Source organism: Heloderma suspectum, chromosome 15 (genome assembly GCF_057233095.1).
Source record: "Heloderma suspectum isolate Gila_16-S chromosome 15, 16-S_ref, whole genome shotgun sequence".
Classification (NCBI taxonomy): Eukaryota; Metazoa; Chordata; class Lepidosauria; order Squamata; family Helodermatidae; genus Heloderma; species Heloderma suspectum.
In genome coordinates, this window is record NC_139472.1 from 949,230 (window position 1) to 974,174 (window position 24,945).

The window sequence follows — 24,945 nt, forward strand, 5'->3', positions numbered from 1 at the left end:
GCAGAGAGCTCTGAAGGCCCAGCCTTCCCAGAACCTGAATCCTCCTCCTTGCCTGCCACTTTCTTTGTCCCAGAGAACTCCAAGCCCATCCAGGCAACCCACAACCTGGACACTTGACATCATCAGTGTCACTTCTCCATGCCAGAAGGAGAACACATCATTTGAAAGCTTACTTACATATCAAATGACCAGCACTGGCTCACTTGCTCTAAAGGCTTAGGACCATGCGTGCATCAGCCAAAAAGTCCACAACCTGAGCTAGGAAAATAAATTTCCAGTCCACTGATTGTCAGTTAGACATCAGATTCAAAATGATTTTCTGTCCTATCTTTTATTTAAATGGTTTTTATGTTTATGGTAAGCTACCCAAAGAACTGTGTTATGGAGCAGTATACATATGTTGTAAATAAAATAAATACATTCATCCTTCATTTAAGTCCTGATGAACAGAGGGTGTGTGTGAATGGGAGACAGGGCTATTCTTTTTCTGATCACATGGTTTGATCCAGATCTCCCTTAATCTGGATTCTGCCCATTAGACACACAAAAGCACTGCTACTCTCCAAATAGCAGCTGATACCAACAGCACGGTCTGAAACTTATTTCCATGAGGGACACCATCATTGTAACTTGAAAAATCTTCCCTCCAAGACCCAAACTATGTTTATATGTCTTAAGAGTCATCACTTTGCCAACTTCGGCCAGTAAAACACAAACCTATCTTGAGAGATTTTTGACAATGATTTTCAAGCTTTGTACCCATCGTCTAAGGTTTCAAGCATTCTACCTATTGTTTCCCCTGGGAGGGAAAGGACAGAGATTGTGTTTGTTTAAAATACATACTTCTTCAAAATCAGCTGAGTTTTCCAGATTTTTCACTGGTGATTTTAGGGAATGTGACTCAAACACGTTTAGTTAAAAGTCTGAATGTTCAGGATGAAGCAAGCCGTCAGGCTAAAAAATAAGCTGAAAATTTGCAGTCAACCATGTTGAGACTTGCATTCAGACATCATGGTAAGCCAGTATTTTTTTTAAATTCTGGCTTACCACGAGCAAGCCAGCATGTTAGTGCATGAGATTCAATCGCTCCCACTTGGCCTCCTCCTGCCAGTGGGAGTGACTAAAGAAACCGAGGAGACTCTGTCCCTGGCCTGGTTAGTGTGATGTCCAAACTGGGAAGTCTGGCTTGTCTCCCTCATTATAAGACAGAGTCTAAGCCAAGAACAAGCCCTCGGTTACGAACCTAGCATGAACTTACAACCAAAAACTAAAAATACTCCATATAATTTAAAGCCAAACAGAAATCAGAATAGAAAGCAGCATGAAGCAGCACAAAATCAATATCAAAACAGCACTAAAACCCTGCAGGAGAAAGTAGTAGTTCCAAGATCTAAAATACTGAAATGTAATTTAAAAAGTCTGGAAAACCGAAAAGATCTTCACTTGGCACTGAAAAGATCCTAATGTAAGCACCAGATGGGCTTCTCTAGGAAAGGCATTCCTTAATCGGGGTGCCCTCGTAGGCACTCACCTCACCTCATTAGGCAGACAGACCTGGAGAGAGGCCTCTAATGAAGATCTTAAGGTCCAGGCTGGTATATGCTGGTGGAAGTCATCCTCCAAGTAACACAGCCGCAAGTCACTTAGGGGTTTAAATGTTATTACCAGCACTTTGAATTTGGCCCAGAAACAGACTGGAAGTCGTTGCAGATTTTTCCAGCCTTCTGACACACCAACATTCTAATTCCATCCTACATGCTTCCTTTCAATTTCCAATCATAAGATTAAGGGCAAGAACAAGAATTCCAGCTGTTGTGTTGTTGGTTTTTTTGCTATGTGAAGAGACGCTCCATCTTACTCAAGCAATGCTGGAAAACAAGAAGCACACCATCCTTCCAAATGTAATGCCACCAGTAGCATCACCACCACCACTGGGGAACACTTTAACAAAGCACAAGCTTTGAGTTTAATCTGCAATCATTGAGTTATTGGCAGATTATGCTGGAGAAATGAATAAGTATCAGCAAAATATGCATGCCAGCTGAACTGAAGCACAGACATTGAGGAGGATGGCAAACATTGGGGATGGGCGTGGCGAGGTTCTGACAATATTAACAGGTCAACATACACATTTAATCCCCCAAGCCCATCCCAAATAATATTGAGTAGTATGCGTGTGTACACATGCATGCACGCACGCGCACACACACCCTACTGAAGTACATCTCCTATTTCTCTGGTTGGGAGCTGGGAAGGAGAAGGGAGTGTAGCTTTGTCCAAGCACATTATTTTCAGTTGCCAAATTCAACATTTCAGGAAGAAAGGAAAAAGGGGAAATAAATCTTCAGCCCTTTGTTGTAGAAAAGCCACCAGGGGTTAACACAGCAAGTTCGTAATGACTGAAGACTAAAGCTGAATATAATATGGAGGATGCAACAGAAGCAGCACTTCAAAGGGCATTTGCCTTTTAAAAGGAAATCAGGCGGTGCTTGAAAGGCTTTCTGCACCGCAGTGTGCCTTGAAAATGCATATCCAAGCTAAATTGGGTTCCCCTTCAAATCTGCAGGAACATGGCCCTTGCCCTTAGCAGGCCTGCCCAGAAGACCCTGCCTCTCATATACACTGAAGACTTGCTTGCTCATTCTCTCAGCCTCCTACTTTGTAACAAAAAACAAAAAAAACAGGCAAGCAGGCAGGGAGGACCTACATATCAAACAGCGCCTCTCAGGAGGTGGCATGCGGCCAAATCTGACTGGATGATTCCAGCTCAGACTGGTTCTGGAGACACAAACAAGGAGCACCCTGCATTGCCTACATGAATTGGATGCAGCAACAGCTCCCAGAGAACAGAATGCTCCTCATGGATCAGCTGCAGAAGAAGACCTGGAGCTTGGTTTGTCCGCCTTTTTACAACCATTGTATCTGAACACAGAAAGGGAGAACGGCAGGCCCACCCCAACTGATTTTATACAGGGGTGTTTGAAAGTTTATTTCAATTTGTTTTACTGTAATTTCAACTTTTCTGTAAAAACAAGGAAGGATCTTTGGCGCATAAGACAGGCAAATTTATTACAGCGTAAGGTTTGTAAGTCTTTAAAGTACCACAAGAATGTTGTTGCTTTGCTGCAAGACACTTAATACAGCCACCCCTCACAAATTTTTTGTTACTGGGTCTAGTTCCCTTACAAGATTTGCTGTTAAAGCAGTGAGTTTTCTTCCCACAGAAACAAAACCTCCTCCTCGTAAGCAGCTCTAACCCTTTTTCTCACACATGCCACTGAGAGGACATTCCATATTGCTGAGCAGTAGGGGACAGCTTAAGGCAAGGAATGTTAACACCTCTGGAAGAGATTGAGCAACTAAGAGGAGACTTACAGAACAAAAGAAAGACAGATACAACAGGGCAGCTTTTTTAATACACAACTCCAGAGAGGAGCCAAAGCAATGTGCAGTTTTATCTCTTCAGCAAAGAGAACCTAACTCTGCAACTTAAGGAAGCACACAGCAATTTCGTCATTAGGCTTCTGATCTAAGAAAGCTCTCTTTCTCCTGAGACAAATATTTAAAAAGTGAACAAGGCTCCCTTCCTCTGAAGGACTCCGGGGCGGAGGGGGGGGGGGGGCGGTCTGTATTCAATTAAGAAAGAAACTGGATATGCTCCTTTCTCTCCCCCCCCCTTTTTCATTATTGCTGTGTCCTCCTAAGAATACTGTACTGTTGGGAAACCGTAGATAATGATTAGGTTGTTGGTACTGTTTATTTCATTTATAAAGATAAAAAATAGAATAAAAAGTATTTTCAAAAAAGAAAGAAACTGGATATGCTCCTGAGGGAAACGTTGATGGGTTGCTCTGGATTAGAGGGTACACATGTGTGCACCATGAAAAATATGGGGAAAATGGGCAATAGACAGATTAATGTTGGGTCTAGCATACTACATGCTCAATTCACGTTCCATGAAGCGTATGCTGCTGCTGGTTTAGCGGATTGGGGGCCCAGGCACTCACCTCTTTCATACAAGGCTGTTTCTGGGTGCCCACTCTTTTTCTTGAAAGCACACACAGTCACACACACACCTTTTACATTTATGTAGAACCTGTGCCGTGCGCCATACTGTCCCTGCCACAGTTCTCCACTCCAGCTGCCTCAGCCGGAGCAAGAGCACATGAAACTGCCTTTGTTGAGACTAAACTCTGAAGCTGTTTTCCCAATTGCCCCCATGAACAGGAAGCTGCTAACCCACTCACACTCATATAAATACCATTTTAAGTCAGTGATTCATTCCTTGCTGGCAAATTCTTGAGCAGGGAAGAAGGGAGGAGGGGGCAACGGTAGGGAAAGGCCAGTATTATGTAATGAAATTAAGTTTGCCAATATCTGCTTTCACTCCGGGAGATGCGGCCGACAAGTCCGACACAGCAACCTAACAAAATGTCTCGCAAGCCAAGTTTCAGAAATCTTCATGTCTAGTCATGCTGGTTTTTTCTAGCAACTTCCGCAGCAGTAACTTTCATCTTTATGTTTCAAGACAGACCCAAGTAATTAACAAAAAGAGTTTCCTGTACAGCCCATCTGTTGTATGACAAGGGTGAATTTCACCACAGAAGAAGGTCACGGTCCATTAATCATAGCAACTATGTTATAAAAAAATAAGAATTAACTCAAGTAGAATTCACTGGATTAATTTTCTTGAATTCTTAAAAAACACTCTTCTAGATTTAAGAAGACAGTATGTTACTCTCTGAAAGTAATGTATCTTGAAAGCTGGACTTCACCATGAGTACCCGTCAGCTTCAAAAGACCAATATGACAGAATAGTCTTAAAGACACTCATCACAAGTTTTGCCAAGTACGCCAGAGAAGTTCACACAAATCTTATTTATTTATTACATTTATATCCCGCCTTTTTTCCTCCTTAAAGAATCCAAGGCGGTGTAGATAATCCTCCTCCTCTCCATTTTATCCTCACATCAACAACCCTGTGATGTAGGTTGGGCTGAGAGTCTGTGACTGGCCCAAAGTCACCCAGTGAGCTTCATGGCCGAGTGGGGGCTTGAACCTGGATCTCCTAGCTCCCAGTCCAACACTCTAGCCACTACACCACACTGGCTCTTGTCAAAAGGCTCAGATGTAATAATCTTGTACTAAAGGAACAGTTTCAATGAGTGAGATTCCTAAAGAACCCCAAAGCAGGAAAGTACTGCAATGAAGGAGCCACTTTTTGCAAAGTCCTCCACTTGCAACTTCCAAAGCTAGTTTCTTCAATTATTCACATGCATTTCTAGCACTTTCATCCAAGTACTAAAAACATTATAAAGTACCTTAAGGAATGGCACTGTAAACAAACACACAGTACAAGTATGCCTGATGCTAAGGCCCCTCGTGTGTGCATGCCCTAACCAGATTCTGGAGCATAAGGCTTCACAGAAACCAGTGCTGGGGTCAGAGCCCCCTCATTAAGCTTCCTTCACAACTAGCCTACTGCTTACTTAAAACATAATGGACATCATCTATTTATTGCTGGTTACTCTGAGCTGTCTAGCAGTTTTACAAGCCTCCCTTTGGTAACAACATTTAAATCCCATTATTAAAAAAAATATTTGCATGGGCTTTTGCAAGAACTAATGCTCTTTTAGGACATGAGCAGGACTCAGAGGCTAGAGTCAGTCATATGCATTTTTAAAGCAAACCCCCCCAAAACAATGAATCCAAGGAGGTGTTTGGTTTGGGGTAAGAGCCATAGCTCAGTGGCTGAGCACATACTCTGTATACAGAAGGTCCCAGGTTCAATCCCCAGCATCTCCAGATAGGCTGCGAAGGACTCCTGTCCGAAACCTGGAGGGCCATTGCTGCCGGTCAACACAGGCGAGACTGAGCTAGATGGATTGATGGCATAACTCGGGATAAAGGCAGCATCCTGTGTGTTGCCTTTTAAGGAACATGGCCATTTTCAGGCATGTTTTTTACCTGTGAGACTAGTCAGGCTTTAACACCCTTTGGCAACCTGACACTCTCTTGAAATTTACTTTGGATGACATGCATTCTATTCCAACATTCTTCTCATTCTCCCATAACTTTTCATTCGTAACTGAAACAAAGAACAACAGAAAGATTCCTTGCTATGCCTGAACAGTGCTGTTTCACCACAGTAATCTGTGCAGCTAGAACCACAATTTATACCAACAGCCCATTCATCGCCCAGGGATTGTTCTGACCATGAATTAAGAGCAGTGTGGCTCTTCCTTTCACAAACAAAAGATGCTGCAAGAGAATCTGGAGGGGGTAGTAAGACAGAAGAATGATGAACAATTAGCACTGGATTCTAAAAACAGAAATAGGGAAATCAATCTGAGAACAATCATGTTGCTCTTGTTCCAGAAGGCACCATTTAGGATGGCATGGTTTGAAGTGTAGTAAAGAGAAGTGTCAACAGCTTCAACTCTTAAAACAGCTCAGGTGTTGTATATATTTATTCTTGCTGGCCATTTGTACTTTCATATGCCTGAACCAGAACTACCTCTATGGGACACATACTAAAGTCCCAGGGACCTTCTTCCTCAGCTGAGGGTGCAGGTCTTTTTCACAGTATTGCTGTATTACATGCCGTATTTGGGGGAATCAATACTGGGGCCCAGAACAAAAAAGTGCCAGCAATGCCACAGGGGCATTCACATACCTGTCACTGCTGGTACTGCTACTGCTGCTGATTGAATCACTGCTTGAAGATCTGCTCCTGGAGCCACTGCCACTAGGCGACCTGGTAGGCCTTGATGCTTGGCTTGCCAGCCTCTGAGGAGACTGGGTCCTAGACTGGGACGAATGTGGTGACCGGCTCCTGCTGTGCTGGTAATTCCGCTCCGGCCTCCTGCCTCGTACCTCCCGCGTAAGATCATCCCTGTAGATATCCCTGTGTACCACGCTGGGCAATGTAAACTGCTCCCGGGCCCGAGGTTCATAACGGGGGTCATGAGCATCGAAGCGGCTCGGGCTGCGACTCCGAGAACTGTAATAGATTCCATGTTGTAAAGTCCGCTCCCGAGGATCTCTGTAGTAATCCTGATCGTAATGCCTTGTCCGATCAAATCCTCCTGTCCCTCGTTCATGGTGTCCATAGGCACTATGTTCATAAGCACGCTCCCTGTTATCTGAAGCCCTGTATTTAGGAGGGGGGGAAATATTTGTATCGATCAGAGCGGGAGGAGAATGTCCCAACATCACACAAACATTTAATGTGGCATTGGCTATCTTTGCAAGTAATAAAAACTCTAAATGACAGTGACCTATTAAGCAAAACAAATGAGTGTGGTCCTTTCACACAACTTCTCAGTTACACCAAGACAGAACACAGCTTGTCACAGGTTCTGTTTCACTGATTAAACTGGGCTTTCATGACCAGAGATCTACACCACAGATCTAATTATCTTCAGCAATCCTGAATTCAGCAGTTTAAAATAAATGTTTGGCATCAGCCATGAAAGCCCCTGTGAAACACAGGAGCCCAGAAAAGGCAAGTTACTGTTTTTAAAAAATACAGTTGTTAGGCATTTTTGCTTCTAAGATTTCTAGGATGCAATGTGAGAGCACCTAGAGTCCTTGGTATATTGATCCTAGTAATTACCAATATCAACATGTGGAAAATTTGTTAAGTGCCATAGATAATGAGACAGACATATTCCCCTGCTCCCCAACCTAAAGGCTAAAGATTAATAAATCTGTCAATTCACTTGTAAAATACGGGTGCTTTTGTAAGCCGCTTTGGATCAAGGAAGTGTGAAGTAGTAATATTTTAATAATAAATAAAACTAATTGCAGCAGTTTCTGTATATCACATACAGAGTCCCCACTTTGCTCCAGGGTTTACTGTGTGCTCCAGAGTTAAAGAGAACACCACTGCTGTGGCTAAGACAGTTCTATGGCCCAGAATACTGATCAGCTCTTACACAGGATGATGTTTTGACACTGAAAGGAAAGACCCCAGGAGGCTTCCTGAAGTTTAGCATTTTAATTTAGAAGGGCATCTGCATGGCCCATCTTTAGTGGCACAGCTAGGGGAAAAGGGGAATTAATTCAGAAGAAATTATTGCGGACTTAGTAATAGAATCGGTGCCTCTGTTAGTTACAAAGTTTAATAACCCATTTTAGGAAGAAGGAATTTAAACCATCCCCTTTGACTTCCAGCAGTCTTCCTTAAAAGCCAGTTAGCAGCCACTTCAGTTCTCTGCATCCAATACAAGCACGCTTTGTGCACACGCACACATGCATGCACACAAACGCACAAGTTCCTCCTCTTCTGTTGGGTCTCAGGACAGATCTTCTATCAAAACTGATGTAACTGTTTTGTTTTTTTCAGTCTTAAGAGTGGATTAGAACCTTCCCTGATTATAAACTTCTCTCTCCTGCTACAAATGCACTCAGGCACAGGGGCAGTAATCCCTGAGATGAAGGTGCTTGGTGCATCTTAAGGATTTTGCCTCTCTGAATTCCTGCCTCTTGAACAATTCAGAGTTGTCTAACAAAAACACAAAACAAAATTCCAATGCAGGCATTTAAAATGCATAACATACATTTCCAATTATTTGCAGCTGCATGCAAATAAGATAGTGCACTGTCTCAAAGTGTATATTTATTTATTTATTTATTTATTTTTACACACACACACACACACACACACACACACACAGAGCTCTCTCTTCCTTCCATTTGGAAAGAACGAATTCAACAAGCACTCTGCACCCTATGAAATGTTAAATCAGTGAGAGTTGATATGATAAAGTAACAGTAGAAGCAATACTCCTAGAAGGGTTACTGTTATAGTAAAAGAGCTCCTTATCCATTAGAAGGACACAGAAGACAGACAAAAGAACTAGCAGAGCTGAAAATCTAATGACTACAGCAGCGCTGATTATCTATTAGTACTAATTACTACTGGAGTTAGTGGAAAAAGGGATTGACTTGGGTTAGGAGAGGGGCTAAGATACACAGGGCAGGACATACCAACCTTTTCCAAGTGTGGAAACACGACCTATATTCCCAATTAAATCTAGGGAGAGAATTGTGAACATAACTTCCCCAATTTTGGCCCCTCTTATAGGGGTAATCCACCTTCTTAGTGGCCAAGGGTGTCAAAATGATATTCTAGATGAGCGAGCAAGAAAAAAAATCTTAGTGAGAAGAGGAAAAAACATCCACTGGAAGCCAGATGTCCCAGAATGACATAAGGAGGCCTCTGCAACCCACAGACTTCGTTCTTCAGACAGCAAGTGCTTCTAAATACATCCAACAAAGTGTGTCTGCAGCCCTAAGTCTGAATCAAGCAGCTGGTAGAAAATGCACCAAGGTATGCACAAATGCCTTGCTGCTGGCTAGGAGGCATCCTCTGTCCATCTTTGTAACCATCCATCCTCTGATGTATCCACAAGCTGATTATCAACCCAGTGTCTTTAAAGCTAAAGTGCCTTTTAACTGTACAGTGGAAAATGTGTTTTTAACGAGGCTAGATAGTAATCCACTCCCCTGGGCCACTGGGATCTTGGCTGTGTACCATCCCACAAATTCAAGGTAGTAGCCATTATTCCAGCACCTTAACAGATGGCCTTTAACTTCCAAGACTTAGCAGCATCCATCTCCTTCATTTCTGCCAATACCATGAGGAACAGTAATCCCAAGATATAAGGAGGTGACGTAGATCCAAAGGTGGAAACATCAAAAGCTGCCTTCTGTACTCTTCACCATACCATATGTATTCCCATGGCTAGAGGTTGTTTGTAGAATCCAAGACGATGCATCGTGTGTGTTTTTTTAAAAGCCTACTAGAAAATTTTGGTAACAATCCAATTTTATACATAAACTACATACACCAACAAAACCCTGAAAAAAAAACTAGGCATGAAGCTTTGCCAAGACTGTGCAAATCCTACATTCTGAAGATACTCCATAACGGATTTTGAGACTTGTAGTAATAAAAGTAACTCCACCTGATAAGGATACATCCAAGTGAGGCCTTAACGTTATCCAAGAAATGAGACCATTAAGTTCTAGAAGAATAGCTCCATAATCGAGGCTCACCACAGGAAGTCTTCCATCTTAGGACCAGGTATCCAACCAGCTGCAGGAAACATCCTCTACGGATCCACAAGATTACCAGCCACTGGGATGGGAATCACTTCCGTTTCCAACCCAAAATAGGAAACGCAGATCATTCCCCAAATTTTAAATCCATCTGGGGGCCCTATACAGGAGTTTGTGTTTCTCACCACATCAAATACAAAATACCTGCCTAGTGAAACCTTGGAACTTACCCATCAAGTCTCCGCTCATAGCGTCCTTCCCGTGCATGAAGTGATGGTGGTGGGCCATACGTGGGCCCACCACCACCTCCTCTGAACCCAGAAACCTCTCTACTACGAGATGCTATGGAAACTGTATCATCCAATCCCCGAGCAGCACTAGGAATGGTTCCTGGTTCATTATAATCCGTCCGAAGGTCTCTGTCCCCCATTTTGTTGACGGAGTTGTGCGCTTTCTGGGCGCTCTTGATGTCCACAAAATCCACAAAGGCTGCCACGCCGCCTTCTGATCCCCTTTTGGGGAGAATTTTGACACTTTCAACACGTCCATATCTAGGAGAGAGAGAGAAAAATCACATGTATTAAGGCTCACAGAAAACAGGGTAATGATGAAGTTGCAAACCTAGGCATGCTTGTTTGGAATTTATTTCAGTGGATCTTACACCCAAATAACTGCAGTTCAGATCCTAGCTTGAGTTTCTATTGAGGGAGAAATTCTACTTGGGCTATATATGCCTCTGACGCTGCTAGCATCCTTGCTCTCTCCCTCCCCATCACACCCTGAAGTTTTAAAAGATTAAATAAAACAAAAATGTGGCTCTTCAGTTTTGAATACTGCTAAATTTAACCAATATATGCAAGAAGATGTTATCAAAATGAGAAAAGATTATATTGGGGAAAAAAGGTGTTCCTATACATGCCGCAATGCTCCAACGTACTTCAATTCAACCAGTGTTAAAATAATGAGACTTGAGAAGAACATGGCTATATTAAATGTATTTATTTGCATCCTGCTCTCACTTGAGGATTTGTTATTTCATAAGTGCCTAGAAGAACACAAGGCACTGTGTATAATTTTAAAACATAGGATAAAACCCTGCCCCACAGGCTTACAATCTAAATAAAGTAAATTGCAAATGTTTAAGCCAGGACTGGAAAAGTATTTGGGAGAACAGCCAAATAAAATATTTCCTATTCCTGGATATCAGCAGAAAGGTGTGGCATACATGGGCAACCAAGTATGTGCCTGCAATGTTTCTAGCTCTGGTGTTGAGGCATGGGCATAGCTTATTACCATCAAACAGGAATTTTGCAACCCCTTTTGCTTCACTTACAAATCTTGTAGCATTTTCACAGGACAAAGCTGTGAACGGGCAAAATGTTTTGGACATTCAAACAACACAAAAAACTACCAATCAAGCCCTTCGGCGCTTCCAACTAATTTGATAGTTACAGTTAATTCTATAACAATTACATAGTCCTATGAATGTTCCTTTTTTAAAACCAAAGACATACACAAAATAAGCTAACCTGAATGATAAACTGATCTCTCTCACTAGAGAGCCCGTACCACTAAGTTTGACAACCTTTATGCATCTCTCATTACCCTTTATGCACTTGCTAGGGCTGGAGAAATACATCTTCCTCCACACTGGATTCATGTTTTTAGGAGCCGGCATTGGAATATTTAGGCAAAGCACTGCCTGGTCAGTGCTAGAAGGGTTAAACTCCCAGGCACTTGGGTTTTCTTCAGCCCTATGACAGTAAGAGCAAGATCAAATTGTCAAGAAAAGTACACCGCTTATGATGACATGCCAGTAAGGTTGAAGTTTACACTGGTTTGGATTTATATTTATACATTTCTTACAATGCTCTGTGGTCTCCAGGTTTAAGCACCAATGAAATCCACAGGGCTCGTCAACATGGATGTGTGAGAAGTGGCACCTCCACCAACCAATCCACAGGAAGAGGATAGTGCTGGATGTGGCAAGCACCATCAGGAAAGGTAAGGGTGCCATGGACAAAACAGAAAACCCATATTTGTTAAACTTAACCCACAGGGAGCTTCATTGCTCTTGAGTAGAAACACAAGCCCACTGCGGCATTTGAGCATTATTCCTTCGAGTTCTGCACCCCAACTTTGCCCAAAACTCAAGGGCTGTAAGAAAGGTAGCATGGTGCAAGGAGTAAAGTGTGTTTGTTTTTGTTTTTAATGCATCAAGCCACCATCTGATTTCTAAAATTCTTAACATGCAGCAGGACTCCAGTGAGGAGTCTCCCCTCAGACACTAGACAAGTCAGCATAACCATTCCAAGGAATGGGGAGCTCAATCAGAGAGGGAGTACTTTGCATGCAGGAGGTCCCAGGTTCGACCCCTGGTGTCTCCAGGAGCAGGTGATAGGAAAGACCTCTGAATCAGAGGCCCTGGAGAGCCTTCGCAGTCAGAATACACAGCACTGGGTTGGATGGATGAAGGGCCCAAACTAGCGTAAGGCAGCTTTCTGTGTTTCTAAGGAGTTGAGCAATGCCCATGCTGGCTGGGGATGGTGGGAGTTGTAGTTCAGCACATTTGGAGAGCACCAGGTTGGGAAAGGCTGGAATAGGGAGAGGTGCAGACAAAACTTAATGTGTGGGATAGATGGGGAGAAGGAAGTCTAAGCAGCCAAGATTTCTCCATGAACAGTTTTAAAAGCATGACAGAGCTGGAGAAGCTGTTACCAGATTTCCACCACAAGACTGCCCTAAATTATTCAGCTCCAACGCACATGGCACAATGCTTGCTTGCCCACACCTAGAAGCCCAAGGACATGCACCCATTTGGCGCAGAGGACTCTCTCCTGAGATGAGCAATAGGGTAAGTGTGACACCTGCTTTTCAAGGAGAGGACAGGGGAGGGGGGACAAACCACCCCCACAAATAAACAGTAAGACATTCAAAGCGGCTGTACTAGCAGGAAGACGTCCATGATCAGTGCTCTAGCACTGCCTGAGCCTTTTAATTGTGCACGCCCATTAGTCACCCACCGTAAAGATTCATCAGCCTGGTGATCCAGCCCAGCCCCACCCGTTGGCTATTCTCCAAACTGCTCCCGTGTTGGCAGTTGCTGCTGGGAGGGGAGCTGCATTGCTTCATGCTATCTGATCCAGGAGGGAGGGGAGAGGAAAAATCTGCAATGCTGCATCACGGGATCGGTTACTGCAGCAGAACAATGCACAACAAGAAAGGGAGCACTTTCAGAAGGGCTGCCGGATGATGTGCAATGGGAAAGACTATATTTTTCAGGGCGGCGTTTGCAGGTACAGCAACATGGCATTTACGAAGAGCCACAGAGAAACGCTGGCATAGGGCAACCTTTGTCCAGACACCAGCAGGCTGACAAGGGGAGACAAAAGGACAGGAGCCATCATGACCTTGCTGATGCCGAAAGAGCGGCCCTTGTGAAATGTTCATTCCCTATCTCTGGAGTCTATACTGACGTCAGCCTTTCCAAGAAGGCTGTTATTTCCCAATCGCTAGCAAACAGGACAAAAACCAGCGCGGGGGGGTGGGGGGATTTGTTGAATGCCAGCTCTAAAAAGCCTAACAAAAAACAAAGCTTTTTGCGCTCATGCATGTGTGTCTGTGTGTCTGTGTTAAAGCAGCCTTTTCCAGCCTGCATAATTCATACTAATCAATAAGTAACTTGCACATTTTGACAAGCAGGTTTCACGACAGGCTTTGCTTTCCAGTGGCATCCAAGAAGCTACTTCTGCAAGAACAATCCTCTTTATTACAGAGAGGACAGAAACCCGGCTCTTTAGTGGTCTGGCTGTTAAGTGCCATGGTGAGAGTGGTCAATCTGTTCCTTTAAGGATGCAAAAAGCCACCTCTTTGAAGACAGCAGATTAAAACCAGAACCTGGTGCCCCCTTGTTAAATTGCTCAGCCATCATCTCCAAGTTCCACAAAGCCATGATAATCCGGTTTTCCAGGACTGTTCATGATTTAAATATGATCCCTTTATTCACCTGGACCAGGCCACTACCAGTACAAGGAGCCTCACAGCACAGCTGTGTGTCTTCCCCTCCATACACATTTCTTCCTTAACAATGGACTGGGGGGGGGGGGGCATGGGATTTTCCCTGGCTCAATTAAGCCAACTACTTCATCACCACCCTCAGGCTAACATGTCACCAGGAGACAAGACAAGGTGAGGCTGAACTGGGGAAATGGAGAGACCCCAGGAAGCTGTCTGCCAGAATCTATCATCATGCTCCATAACAACCAAAGCTAACAATCTACATATTAACATTTTAAGTTTGTTAAGTATCATCAAGAAGACTGACTATAAATGATTATGATGCTGAGGGAATTGAGAAACATGGGGAGGCAGAAGTCTGCAGAGGCCATCAGAAAAGATACAACTGCTTTATATAAAGGGGGGGAAGAGAACCTGTGCAGGATCATTCCTCAAGACTTTTTATGCTAACTGAGACAGACTGGGAGGTAGCTAGTTCAAAAGCTAATATTCCATCAGTGAATCCCCCTTTGTTAACATTTTTTAACTGCTCTACTAGTCCAACTCTGTATCTATAACCAAGATCGTTCTCTATCTCTCTCTCTCTCTCACACACAAACACACACACTTTTTATGCAGCCGCTACTGGTCAATTCAGTTCTCTTTAAAGTGTGGCAGTGAGACTAAGCTTGCTGTTTGAAAAGCTGGTCTTTCCATCTATTGAAAGCAGAACTGAACTGCTGCTGCTAATTTGCTGGCAACAGACTCCAATGGCCCAAGGCACAAAATAGTTTAATTAACAATGCTGATTAGGATGAAACTATATTCACAACTGCTGCAAAACATAGATGCACAAATATAGTGTGTGTGTGGGGGGAACAGTATGAAAACCTGCCACTGACTGTTTTACAAGTAACTCTTCTTTAGACAAACATTATTTCTGCACAGATCTGCAGCTGGGGGTGGAGGAGAGCATGCGGCTGCACATAGTCCATAGCCACTTCCTAACCACCACAGATGATCAAGTCAGGGAAGCTGTTGTTGCACTGAATGTAAGAGCAGCTGTGATGGATCAAACCAAAGGCCTTTCTAGTCCAGCCCTCTGTTCCTACAATGGCCAACCAGATGCCTCTTGGACGTCTGCAAGGAGGGGAGAAGCGCAACAGCACTGTTCCCCAGCAAGTGTTATACATAGGCATACTGCCTCTGATACTCTGATACCTACTCTGGAGGTAGCATACAGCTGTCAGGACCAGTAGCCATTGACAGCCTTGTCCTCATGAGTCCTGCATTGTAAATCCTGCATTAAGGGGGTGGTTGAACTAAATGATCTCCAAGGTCCCTTCTGACTCTTGTGATTCTATGTGCCCACAATGCTCACCTTTGTTTATGAGAACACAGCCCAACCAAACAAGTCTAAAGGCAGTGTAAATTTCTACCCTGCCCTTTCCCAGGAGCTCAGGCAGGTAATGGTTAACAACACACATATTTGGGAGAGAAAAAATCCTAATTAAATTATAGCTCAAGACCTGCAACACATATAGATAATTGGACTTAGTGATAGGCATAAAACAGAGAAATAATCCTATTCTGGCTGTTACTTTTCCTTAATCTACTTGTATGTGGCTAGACATACCAGAAACAGCTACATTAAAAAATCGCCAGCACTTTCCTCCTCGTGTAATGGGAACCTAGAAGTAAGTTCTGAACTTAACTCAGCTAATGTCAGGCAAGCAGTTCACACAAAGAAAGAAAAATCCCAATGCATATGCAGCTCACACCCCAGGAAGATAAATCCAGAACCATGAGGCATTCTCCTGGCATGCCAGGCTAAAACAGTTTGCTTTATGGGAGCTAGATCTTCATCTCAAGCTCAAGCATCAGCAAAAACATGACATCAGGTTTTCATAAACACGCCTGCCGTGGTGAACGTAGTGCCACTTCTGGGGAGCATGGCAAGCACCTTCTCCCACTCCTGCTTTCCTGAGACGAAGGCGATCCACATGCCCCCACCTTCCCCTCAGGCAAGGATGGCATGTTGGACACCACTGCCCAAAAGCACACAGAGCACCTCCAGGAAGGGACACCCAAGTGCACATGGTTCCTGCCTACACTTTCTCCACCTCTCTCCCCTGGAGGAGGGAGAGGCACTTTCATAGGAAGCTGCCTTATATGGAGGCAGACCACTGGTCTACCTAGCCCAATATGGTCAACAAAGATTGGCAGCGGAGACTCTCCAGGGCTTCAGGCAGTATTCTTTCTTAGCCTTAACTGGAGATAGCAGGGATTGAACCAGGGACCTTCTGCATGCAAAGCAGCTGTCCACCATGGTCATAGGTCAGCAGTAGAGCACATGCTTTGCATGCAGAAGGTCTCAGGTTTAATCCCCAGCATCTCCAGGTAGGGCTGGGAAAGAATCCTGCCTGAAACCCTGAACAGGTTTCAGGGTTCAGACAACATGATAATCCACACTCAAGGGTTGAGTGTGGGTTGTTGCTGAACCATGGGTTATTGTGTTGTCTGAACCCAGCTACAACAAACCATGGTTTGTTAATCACGAACAACCCAAAGTTCACAACCCAACAACAACCCATGGGTTATTTGTGATTAACAAACCACGGTTTGTTATTGTAGCTGGGTTCAGACAACACGATAACCCAAGTTTCAACAACAACCCATGGTTCAAAGAACAGTCCTCACTCAACCCATGAGTGTGGGTTATTGTGTCATCTGAAGCCAGTCAGTTTAGAAAATACAGAGCTAGATGGACCAGTGGTCTGATTCCGTATAAGGCAGCTTCCCATGCTCACTTCAGAACTCATTTTTTTGTGCGGGGAGGGTTGTGATGCATGTATGTACTTCACATGGAACACACAGATTTTGTACTCAGGTGTATGCACCCAAGTATCAAGAAGTAAAGTAAGATTCAGCACTATGGCTGGACTGAGCTGAAGTTTTTAATGTATGCTCCAGTGCACTAGTTCAGGGCAAGACAAGGACTAGGCAAACAACTCTTACCAGCACTTTGAAGATTTAAAATTTTGGCTTGCACTACAAGAACTGTCTTTGTGTCTGTGTGGAAACCATACAGAAGCATAATTATGCAGAATGAGCAGTACAAGACTAAATGCAAGGTATGGAACTAGCAACTGCTTTGACAAAGACTTCCTGTGATGGAGGAAGAGTGTTCTTTTCAAAGTGTGCCAGGGCACCTGTTGGGACTGCATGAGAAGATATGCACTGGCAGAGCAGGGAAACACATCTGGATCTGGACAAACAAAGTTCTACTTGAATCCTCAAGCAAAGAAGTAGGGTACCTGCATATAGGAATGTGTGTTTATAAGGTTATTTTTAGAAGGAACCTCTCTCAAAGCCTGGACCCCCTGAACAATAAGAACAAAGTAATGCCCTCGGGTCTTTCCCACTCTAATGGGAAGATATGGGTTTTGGAAGGGTTTTGAAAATCAAGGAGGGGGGTACACTAAAGGCAGCCAAAGACGACAGCTGCCATGCTCAAACCAGATCAATCCCCTTACTTCTTAAGCCACAACTTACAGTCATATTGATGTGGCTCAGTGCCTTAAAGGCCAACTTGGCCACAGCTCCCTGAAGATTAGTCCTGCTCCCAAAGGCAAAGGGAATTCCCAATCATGAAGGAGGTTAGCCAAAAGGGAGAGTTCTCACTTGCTGGATGTAATTTTGTAGCTGGGTACACTCTTTTGCTTTAATTCAAGAAGTGTGTTTCTGCAGAATGATGGTGAAAACAATGTTCACCACAGTTGCTCAGTGCTGTTGCCTACAGAGCATAACGAAAGTCCCAGGGCACCACAATACACTGTAAACCACGCACCCCAAGAATGGACAACCAATCACACAGTCAATACCATGAATTCATAGGAGCTTCCATTACTTTGGGAAGTGTTTCACAAGTGAGATTACTTGCGCCCATATATTCTGCATTGTTTCTAGCTTTAATTTTCAAGTGTTTGATAACCTCCACTTTTTCTTTTTTTAAAATGTCTTCCTTTCTATAAGCTTTAGCACAAGCAGTTACAGTTAAGGCTGCATATTGTGTATTTCTGTAGACTAACTGAAGAGGCTCCCCCTTACCTCTGTACTGTTATTAAGCTAGTGAAGTTGCTCAGACCTAGTACTAGGGCAGCAATTATGGAGGAATTCAGCTGCAATCACTCCCCCATGCTCCATATAAGCAAAGGGGTGAAGGGTAGGATGGTGTGTGTGCATATATGAGAAACTGGTTACACCAAATCACAAGGAGCTTCGCATCTTGTTAACTTCACATCTAAGGGGAACTTTAAATACAAAAAGCGGGGAGGGGATTCTTGAACAGCACAGTTACACATTTTTAAGGGCTGCATGGCCACATATTTACTTAAAATGAAAAGTACCCAAGGCAATGTATAGCAAAATACAAACCAACAACTGTAAGTAAAATGGTGTGCCCGGCCTTGAATGTGCCAAAGAAAAGAGGTGATTTTTTTAAATGAAGAGTTCCAAAATGCTCTGGGTATGTCTGCATATGCGTTGGGGGGGGTGCTAGGGTCTTATCCATCATGGGCACTATCCAGCAGATGTCCAGAACAGCCACACCCGAGTGTTCATGCGTCTATTTAAGCAGTGTTAGTCACACTTCAAGAGACTACTTTCAGGGTACAGCTTAAGGCACCAAAACAACATGCAAAACCAGTTTGACCAGAGACTATGGAGGGACACGGACACACAGCTAAGCCTGGGTGCCATGGGCAATGGCTGACTGGCCTATACCAGTGCCAGTATGTCTCTCAAGCACACATACTCGATTATGTTCATTTTCTTAGTCTATTCTGCTTTAATACTGAAGCTGACACGTGGTTGGCAAATGTAATTAGCAGCCAAGAACTCATTTCATCAAGTTTTAGTCAGTCTGAGTGAGAGCATGACTACTAGTCACCTCCCACACCAAAAGCTTAGAAACTAAGAAGACGAGGAAGACACTTCTGTACCTCCACAGACGTTAGACTTTTAGACAAGGAACCCATTAGCGCAGTCTTCCCCAATGCAGCAGCTTATATAAATAATATCTTTGTCTAAGCATTACAGCATACTACAGATGTTATGAATACCTCTGCATTATATTTCTCCTCCCTGGAAGAATTTCAGGCTTCCTAGAAATTTTACACCCAACATGTAAAAGTGACAGCTAATGTTGGAGATTATGATTGTCCACTAAAACTTATTTCTCAGCTCCTTTAATTACCTCCTTATCAGACATGTCCAGTTTCACACAAGTCAGCTAGGACTCTGGGAGCAAAGTCAGATTAATTAAAATTTTGTAGAGTACCTGTCCTATCTAAGGCTGGAATCCTAGCACAATTACTAGGAAGCAAGTCCAATTTAATTCAGTGCGGCGTGCTTCCAAATAATCATGTTTGGGATCAAGACTGCAAGGTTTACTTTGGGAAGGTAATGTGCTTCAGGGCATACCTTTCTCAATTAGCTTTTACTTGCAAAACAGAACCCAAATCACTTTGTGGAATGTCTGACCAAGTAGCATTTTATGACATCAAAATGGTTTGGGAAGGAATACCAATTTGACAATTTAGAAGCAGGCTTTGGAACTGTAGCCAAAGATCTTCTCCACAAAACATAGCTAAGTGTGAAGACGAAGGAAAATATCTTATAAGAAGTTTCACCAAGTTAAACTTTCTAAAGGGTTGACTGCCTTGTGGTTTTTCTTTTCTTTGAAATGTTATTTATAGAAAGCTATCAGAGCACAAAGAGCTCTGTGTTGTGTGACTGTTCCTCCGCAATGGAAATTCAAGATGTAGGTCATGACTACCACCACTTTACAGGTGTGAGGCTCACTCAGCCATGGATTTCTGGATGGTTTTGAATCTCTGATGAACGCAAGATCAGGTCTCTCAATCCTGTGCTCATTCCTTGTCTGGGAAGGAAGCATTCAAAAACTTTCCTCAGGAAAGCCACCAAGCCTCACCCAGCAGCCTCAGCTGTTTAACAAGCCTGGAGATTGAAGAATCCCACACAACACAAAGTAGGATAGGCTGGAACAGTTCTGTCAGCAGTAGATCCAGGAGCTACAAGCTAGAAACCTCTCGCTTTCAAGGGATGAAACAACATTAAGGGAGTGGGTGGAATTTAAAACAAAGAGCTGCGATAAAGCAACAAACCAAACTCTGCATAGTGCACTCCGCACTATCAAGTGCAGCTATTTTGTCTCGTGGGGATTGCTGTTCATCTCGCGAAAGTCTACTTTCTCTGCTACATCCTTCCCAATGACTCATCCCCTCTCTGCACCAAATCCTCCTCTCTCAAGTCAGTTGCAAAACAGTGCGTGCCTGTGCACACAAAAACACAACTGCATCTTTTTAAAGTGAGCAGTTTACTTAAACAGCCATGTATAAGACTCAGACCCACTCACCCTCCCCTCGTTCCTTCCAGCTTTGAAAGTGTGCTTAAAACTTCCATTAACCCTGCAAAGGCAGTACTGTTATCAAAGAGAATGCCTGACTAGTTTCCAGCTGCACATACTTGTTAATGTTGGAGACGGGAGAGCCACAACACCCACAGCTTGAATCTACTTTTCTGGATTGAGCTTGCACTGCTTATCCATTAGCAAAAGGAAGGGGGGTTATGACTTATGTGCTGTGCAAACGTGAAATGGAAGATGCCAGAAACACAACTGGAAATTGACATAAAGGTCATTTTTTAATGGATATGAACAGCCATGTAACTGGTATGTCTCCCTCAAGATAAAGCCCCCACACAAACAAGAAGAGTATTATTATGATGCAAGAAAAACCTCAAGTTCACTTTTCACACATCTTCAGAACTTGGAACAGCAGGACCCCTTGAAAAGAACTCACTGCATTTGTTTGCTATGCCTGTCTTTACTGTGTAGTGTATTACTAAAATACTGATGATTAAAGTTATACACTGATTTATCCTTTCTACTTAAAATGGAAACTGTCGAGAGGCAAAAGCTCTTATTTTCCTCCTTAAGTTAATCAAAAGGGAAACGTGGACATGTGGTATTTGTGCAGAGGACAAATGTTACTATATATATCCACCTTCTCTTGCAAGCTGCTGTGCATCTGTTTCAGCAGTGGGAAAGCACTTCAGTATTTCAATTATTACAATAATTTGCGTACAATTATAATTGTGAAATACTTTCAGTCACAATTAATCAATTCTTCAGATTTCTAGCAGGATCCAAAGGAAGGGTACCATTGGGGTATCACAATTCTTGAGCGTAATTCACAGAAACCTGTCAAAAATATGCACACAGAAAGAGAAGGGTTGGCATATACTATAAAGTGAGTCTGGCCTCCACTTTTAAACACTCACCCCCAAATATTATTATATTATATGGATTTGAAAGGAAAAAGGAACCACAATTTTTAAGGATATATATGATCAGTTTGCAGCAACTTGAGACTAAGAAAAAGAATTGCATTTTGAAACTGCATATCATCCTCCCTCTATCCTCCCTTACCAACAGTCACATTTTATAACAGCCTTCCCCAATCTGGTGCCCTCCAGATGCTTTGGACTGCAATTCCCAGCACTCATGACCACTGTCATAGAATCATAGAATACTAGGGTTGGATGAGGCCTATAAGACCATCGAGTCCAACCCCTATTGCTGGCAGGGGCAACAGTTGTAGTCCAAAACATCTGCAGGGTGCCCGGTTGGGGAAAGCAGTTTTAAACTGTAAGCTCCTTGGGGGCATGGACGTATTTTTTTTTCCATTCTTAAACTCCGTAAGTTGCTGTGTACATATGTAGCACTGTATAAATAGTAATGAAATAATATTTTTGACACTACTTTCACTTCAGGGCAGCTTTCCAAAAAGGATCACATTCATTTAAGAACTGACAAAAAATACTGGAGAAACATTCTACTTATGTTTTATACAGGGATAGCCCAAATTACCAGAGACACAGAACTACAAAGCCAAATAAGAATTGTGGGTGATCATGTTCTTTTTGTTGTGTTTAACATCCAAGCTCGAGTAGAGAATTCAAGAGGTTTGCTCATGACTTTGTGGGATTTTAACTGGTCCTAATAAAGGTATTAGGAAAGCAAATAAAATTTACTTCATTCTGCCGATCCTCTCTCAACATCCTTTGCAAGACTGTGTGTGTGTCCCCGTTCGGAACCACTCTCCTCGTTCTGAACCACTTGTTTTTCCTCTTTAAAACAAATCATTTCTAAATGTATTTTATTTAGAACCCAGAAACGTAGAAGCAATGAACTTCTTGTTCCAATGTATTCTCTTCTACTGAAATAAGAACTTTCACCAGCATCAATTGGAAGGACTAAAATTAACATGGCTGTGTTAATTCAGAGGCTATTATTTGGCTATGCCCGCCATTTATGTCCTGCAATATACCAGCAAGTCAGAGGTAGCTCTTTTACTTCTGTAGCTACAGGACGGTAATTACTGCTTGCTCAGGCCCTCTGCATATTCTTTGTCCTATTTGCAGACTGGGGGATGGGTGGGAACTTTGTGCAGCGAGACTAGCTAAATCTGAAAAGGATTCCCCCCTACCTCCAAACTAGCGGGTCTTTTCCAACAATTAAACCTTACACTGTACAAGCAACTGCAGGAAGTAGCCTTTCACATGAATATGCACAGCACAGCTATGCAACGCGATGCAAAGATAGCAATGCAATTGTTGTGCAACTTGTCCCTTCCCCCACCCAACCTAGGGACATACAAAGGAAGGGTTTCTCTATTGTGAGCATACAGTACTTACAATGGTCTCCTGCCAACTGGAGCTCAATTCAACAGATATTTAATAGTGGAAGACTTGGTAACCCAAGTGGGTACAAGCAGATGGGAAATGTTTTTGAGTATTTGGCCATACCATCAACTCTGGAATATGCAGTTGAATATTTATGGGTGTCCCCCCAACCCCGCACTACTGGAAACAAATCCTAAACAGGACAGCCAAATCAATCTGCCATTTAAATCTAAAAACCCACACACCCACACGAGAAACAAATTTCAAGATCTATATTTAAAATGATGCCACATTCAGAAAGATGAAAGAAAGAGAGCCAATTAATTCAGATCCTTCCATTTTCCTGATCTATCACTAAGCAACCGCACCATGGCAACTTTGTCCAGCATTAAAAATGCTCTGTGAAAATAGGGTGAAGGAGACACACTGGGAAACCAGGTTTGAGTCTCACTTGAGGAATCCTTCAACAATCTTGGTGCACAAGCCCATAAAACCCAACAACAAACAATCCCAGAACCTATTCTATTGCCACCCTAAAATGCAACTAAAATGATCAGCATAACAAAGAAGTCTTTTTATTTTGTACATATCATTTCCCACTCTGATCATTAGTATTTCCAGCACAAGGAAACTGACTATTTCTAAAAATGGAAGACAAGGCAACTCCTTCAGGTTTACCTAACAGCTACCCAAATCTGTGTAGCTGGATTCCCCCACCCCATTGCAGCAATTGCACCTTCCTTGTACATAGATATTAGCCTATTTGGGGTGAACATTTAAGCTTTCCTCTCCCACTCTGTATTTCATACCATTTGGTACCTGGTCACTCTTAACAGATTTGAGAAAGAGACTGTACTTAGCCCTTTGCAAAACCTGAAGAGACTGTTTTAAAGGGGCTGTCCCTTGTGCACGCACGCACCACCACAAGAACTGCTCTTTTCTAAGTAAGCCTTTTTCCCATCGCACATCAGAGGAAGCTCTGCAGCGAAGGCAGCTGTAACAAGGAAGCTGGATGAAGTCTCTTGTTACGCCGCACTCTCTCCTACGGCTGCCTGCTTTACAAAGCTCCCCCACCTTCCTGTGATGAGCTTTGCTCATTCCTACATAAACTGGGCCCTGGCCGCCATTTTAGAAAGGAATTCACACCAGCCAAACCACTGCACCATACACCACTTGGAAAAGGAATCTCTCCCCAAACATTTCTTCCTTCCCTTCCTAGCCATGGGACTATAAAGGAGCACTTTTTAAAAAAGCATAAAAATGTCTTTAAGAACAGGTAGAGCTGCCAAGGGACAAGCAGGCTCCATGCTGCTGATCACAGCAATGCTGCAACGCTCTGTTTGCATGCGTGCATGTTTTCCTCTCTCAGGCACTGAAACCAACATAGAAATGGGCAAGGCAGAGGGAAACCATGAGGAAAGAAAAAGGAACCTCTTCTCCCACACATGGTTCATTTTGCACACAGGAACTCCTGACACATTAAAACATGCTGTTTTTGCCCCCTACAAAATATTAAGAGGCTGAAGAAAGAAATGAATGCCTATTATCCAAGGTAACATTACCAAACTTGAATCAAGCTGCTTCCTCCCCCAACCCCAGCCACAACTCACAATATTAAGGAGGGGAAGGTAGTGGGAAGCATCCTTCCTAAGATAAAATTACAAATGAAGTATTCTTGGCACAAAAATTTTGACATAAAACCCATACTGAACATCAACTAACATGCAAGGACCCAACAGCCTCCATTTAACGAAGCAGGGCAGTTCCTCTGCCTTCCTTCCCTGCTTCACCAGCCACACTTGTTCCCCCCCATGAGGTAGCAACCAAGTCTATTTTTCCCATGGTGACTCATTAGGTACGCTCCATAATTTTCCTACTCTAAACAGTAGCAAGAAAATTACAAGGAAAGTTACAAGCCTTTTTACAGTCTCAAACTAGAAGGAATTTTAGCTGACCAAAACCCTCATCTAGAATTCTGCATATTAGTTTTCTTCCATAATGCTATAACAGGCTTCTATCGCAATAGTACAAATGACTCCATAACATGATGCCCATTCCTACAACCATTTATCATCCAGACTTTATCACCACCACACAGACACACACAAAGGT

At 43.1% G+C, this 24,945-nt stretch overlaps 1 protein-coding gene and 1 long non-coding RNA gene across 5 annotated transcripts in view; one reads left to right on the forward strand and one right to left on the reverse strand.

Moving 5' to 3' along the window:
- Nucleotides 1-24,945, reverse strand: part of SPEN (spen family transcriptional repressor) — a 71,411-nt gene that overhangs the window by 43,680 nt on the left and 2,786 nt on the right. For 3 of the 4 annotated variants that reach the window (XM_084822296.1, XM_084822294.1, XM_084822295.1), the window contains exons 2-3: nt 10,299-10,619; nt 6,677-7,153 (exon numbers count right to left, since the gene is read on the reverse strand). In XM_084822296.1, coding sequence (XP_084678422.1) covers nt 6,677-7,153; nt 10,299-10,619 — 798 coding nt within the window. Of the gene's footprint in view, nt 1-4,007; nt 4,220-6,676; nt 7,154-10,298; nt 10,620-24,945 lie in introns of those variants that run through there. The other variant, XM_084822297.1, reaches the window with a different exon arrangement.
- LOC146335146 (uncharacterized) lies at nt 2,808-13,678 on the forward strand. The gene is made up of 4 exons (XR_014786078.1): nt 2,808-2,893; nt 11,954-12,072; nt 12,752-12,922; nt 13,351-13,678. It is a non-coding gene; the product is annotated as an uncharacterized LOC146335146 (long non-coding RNA).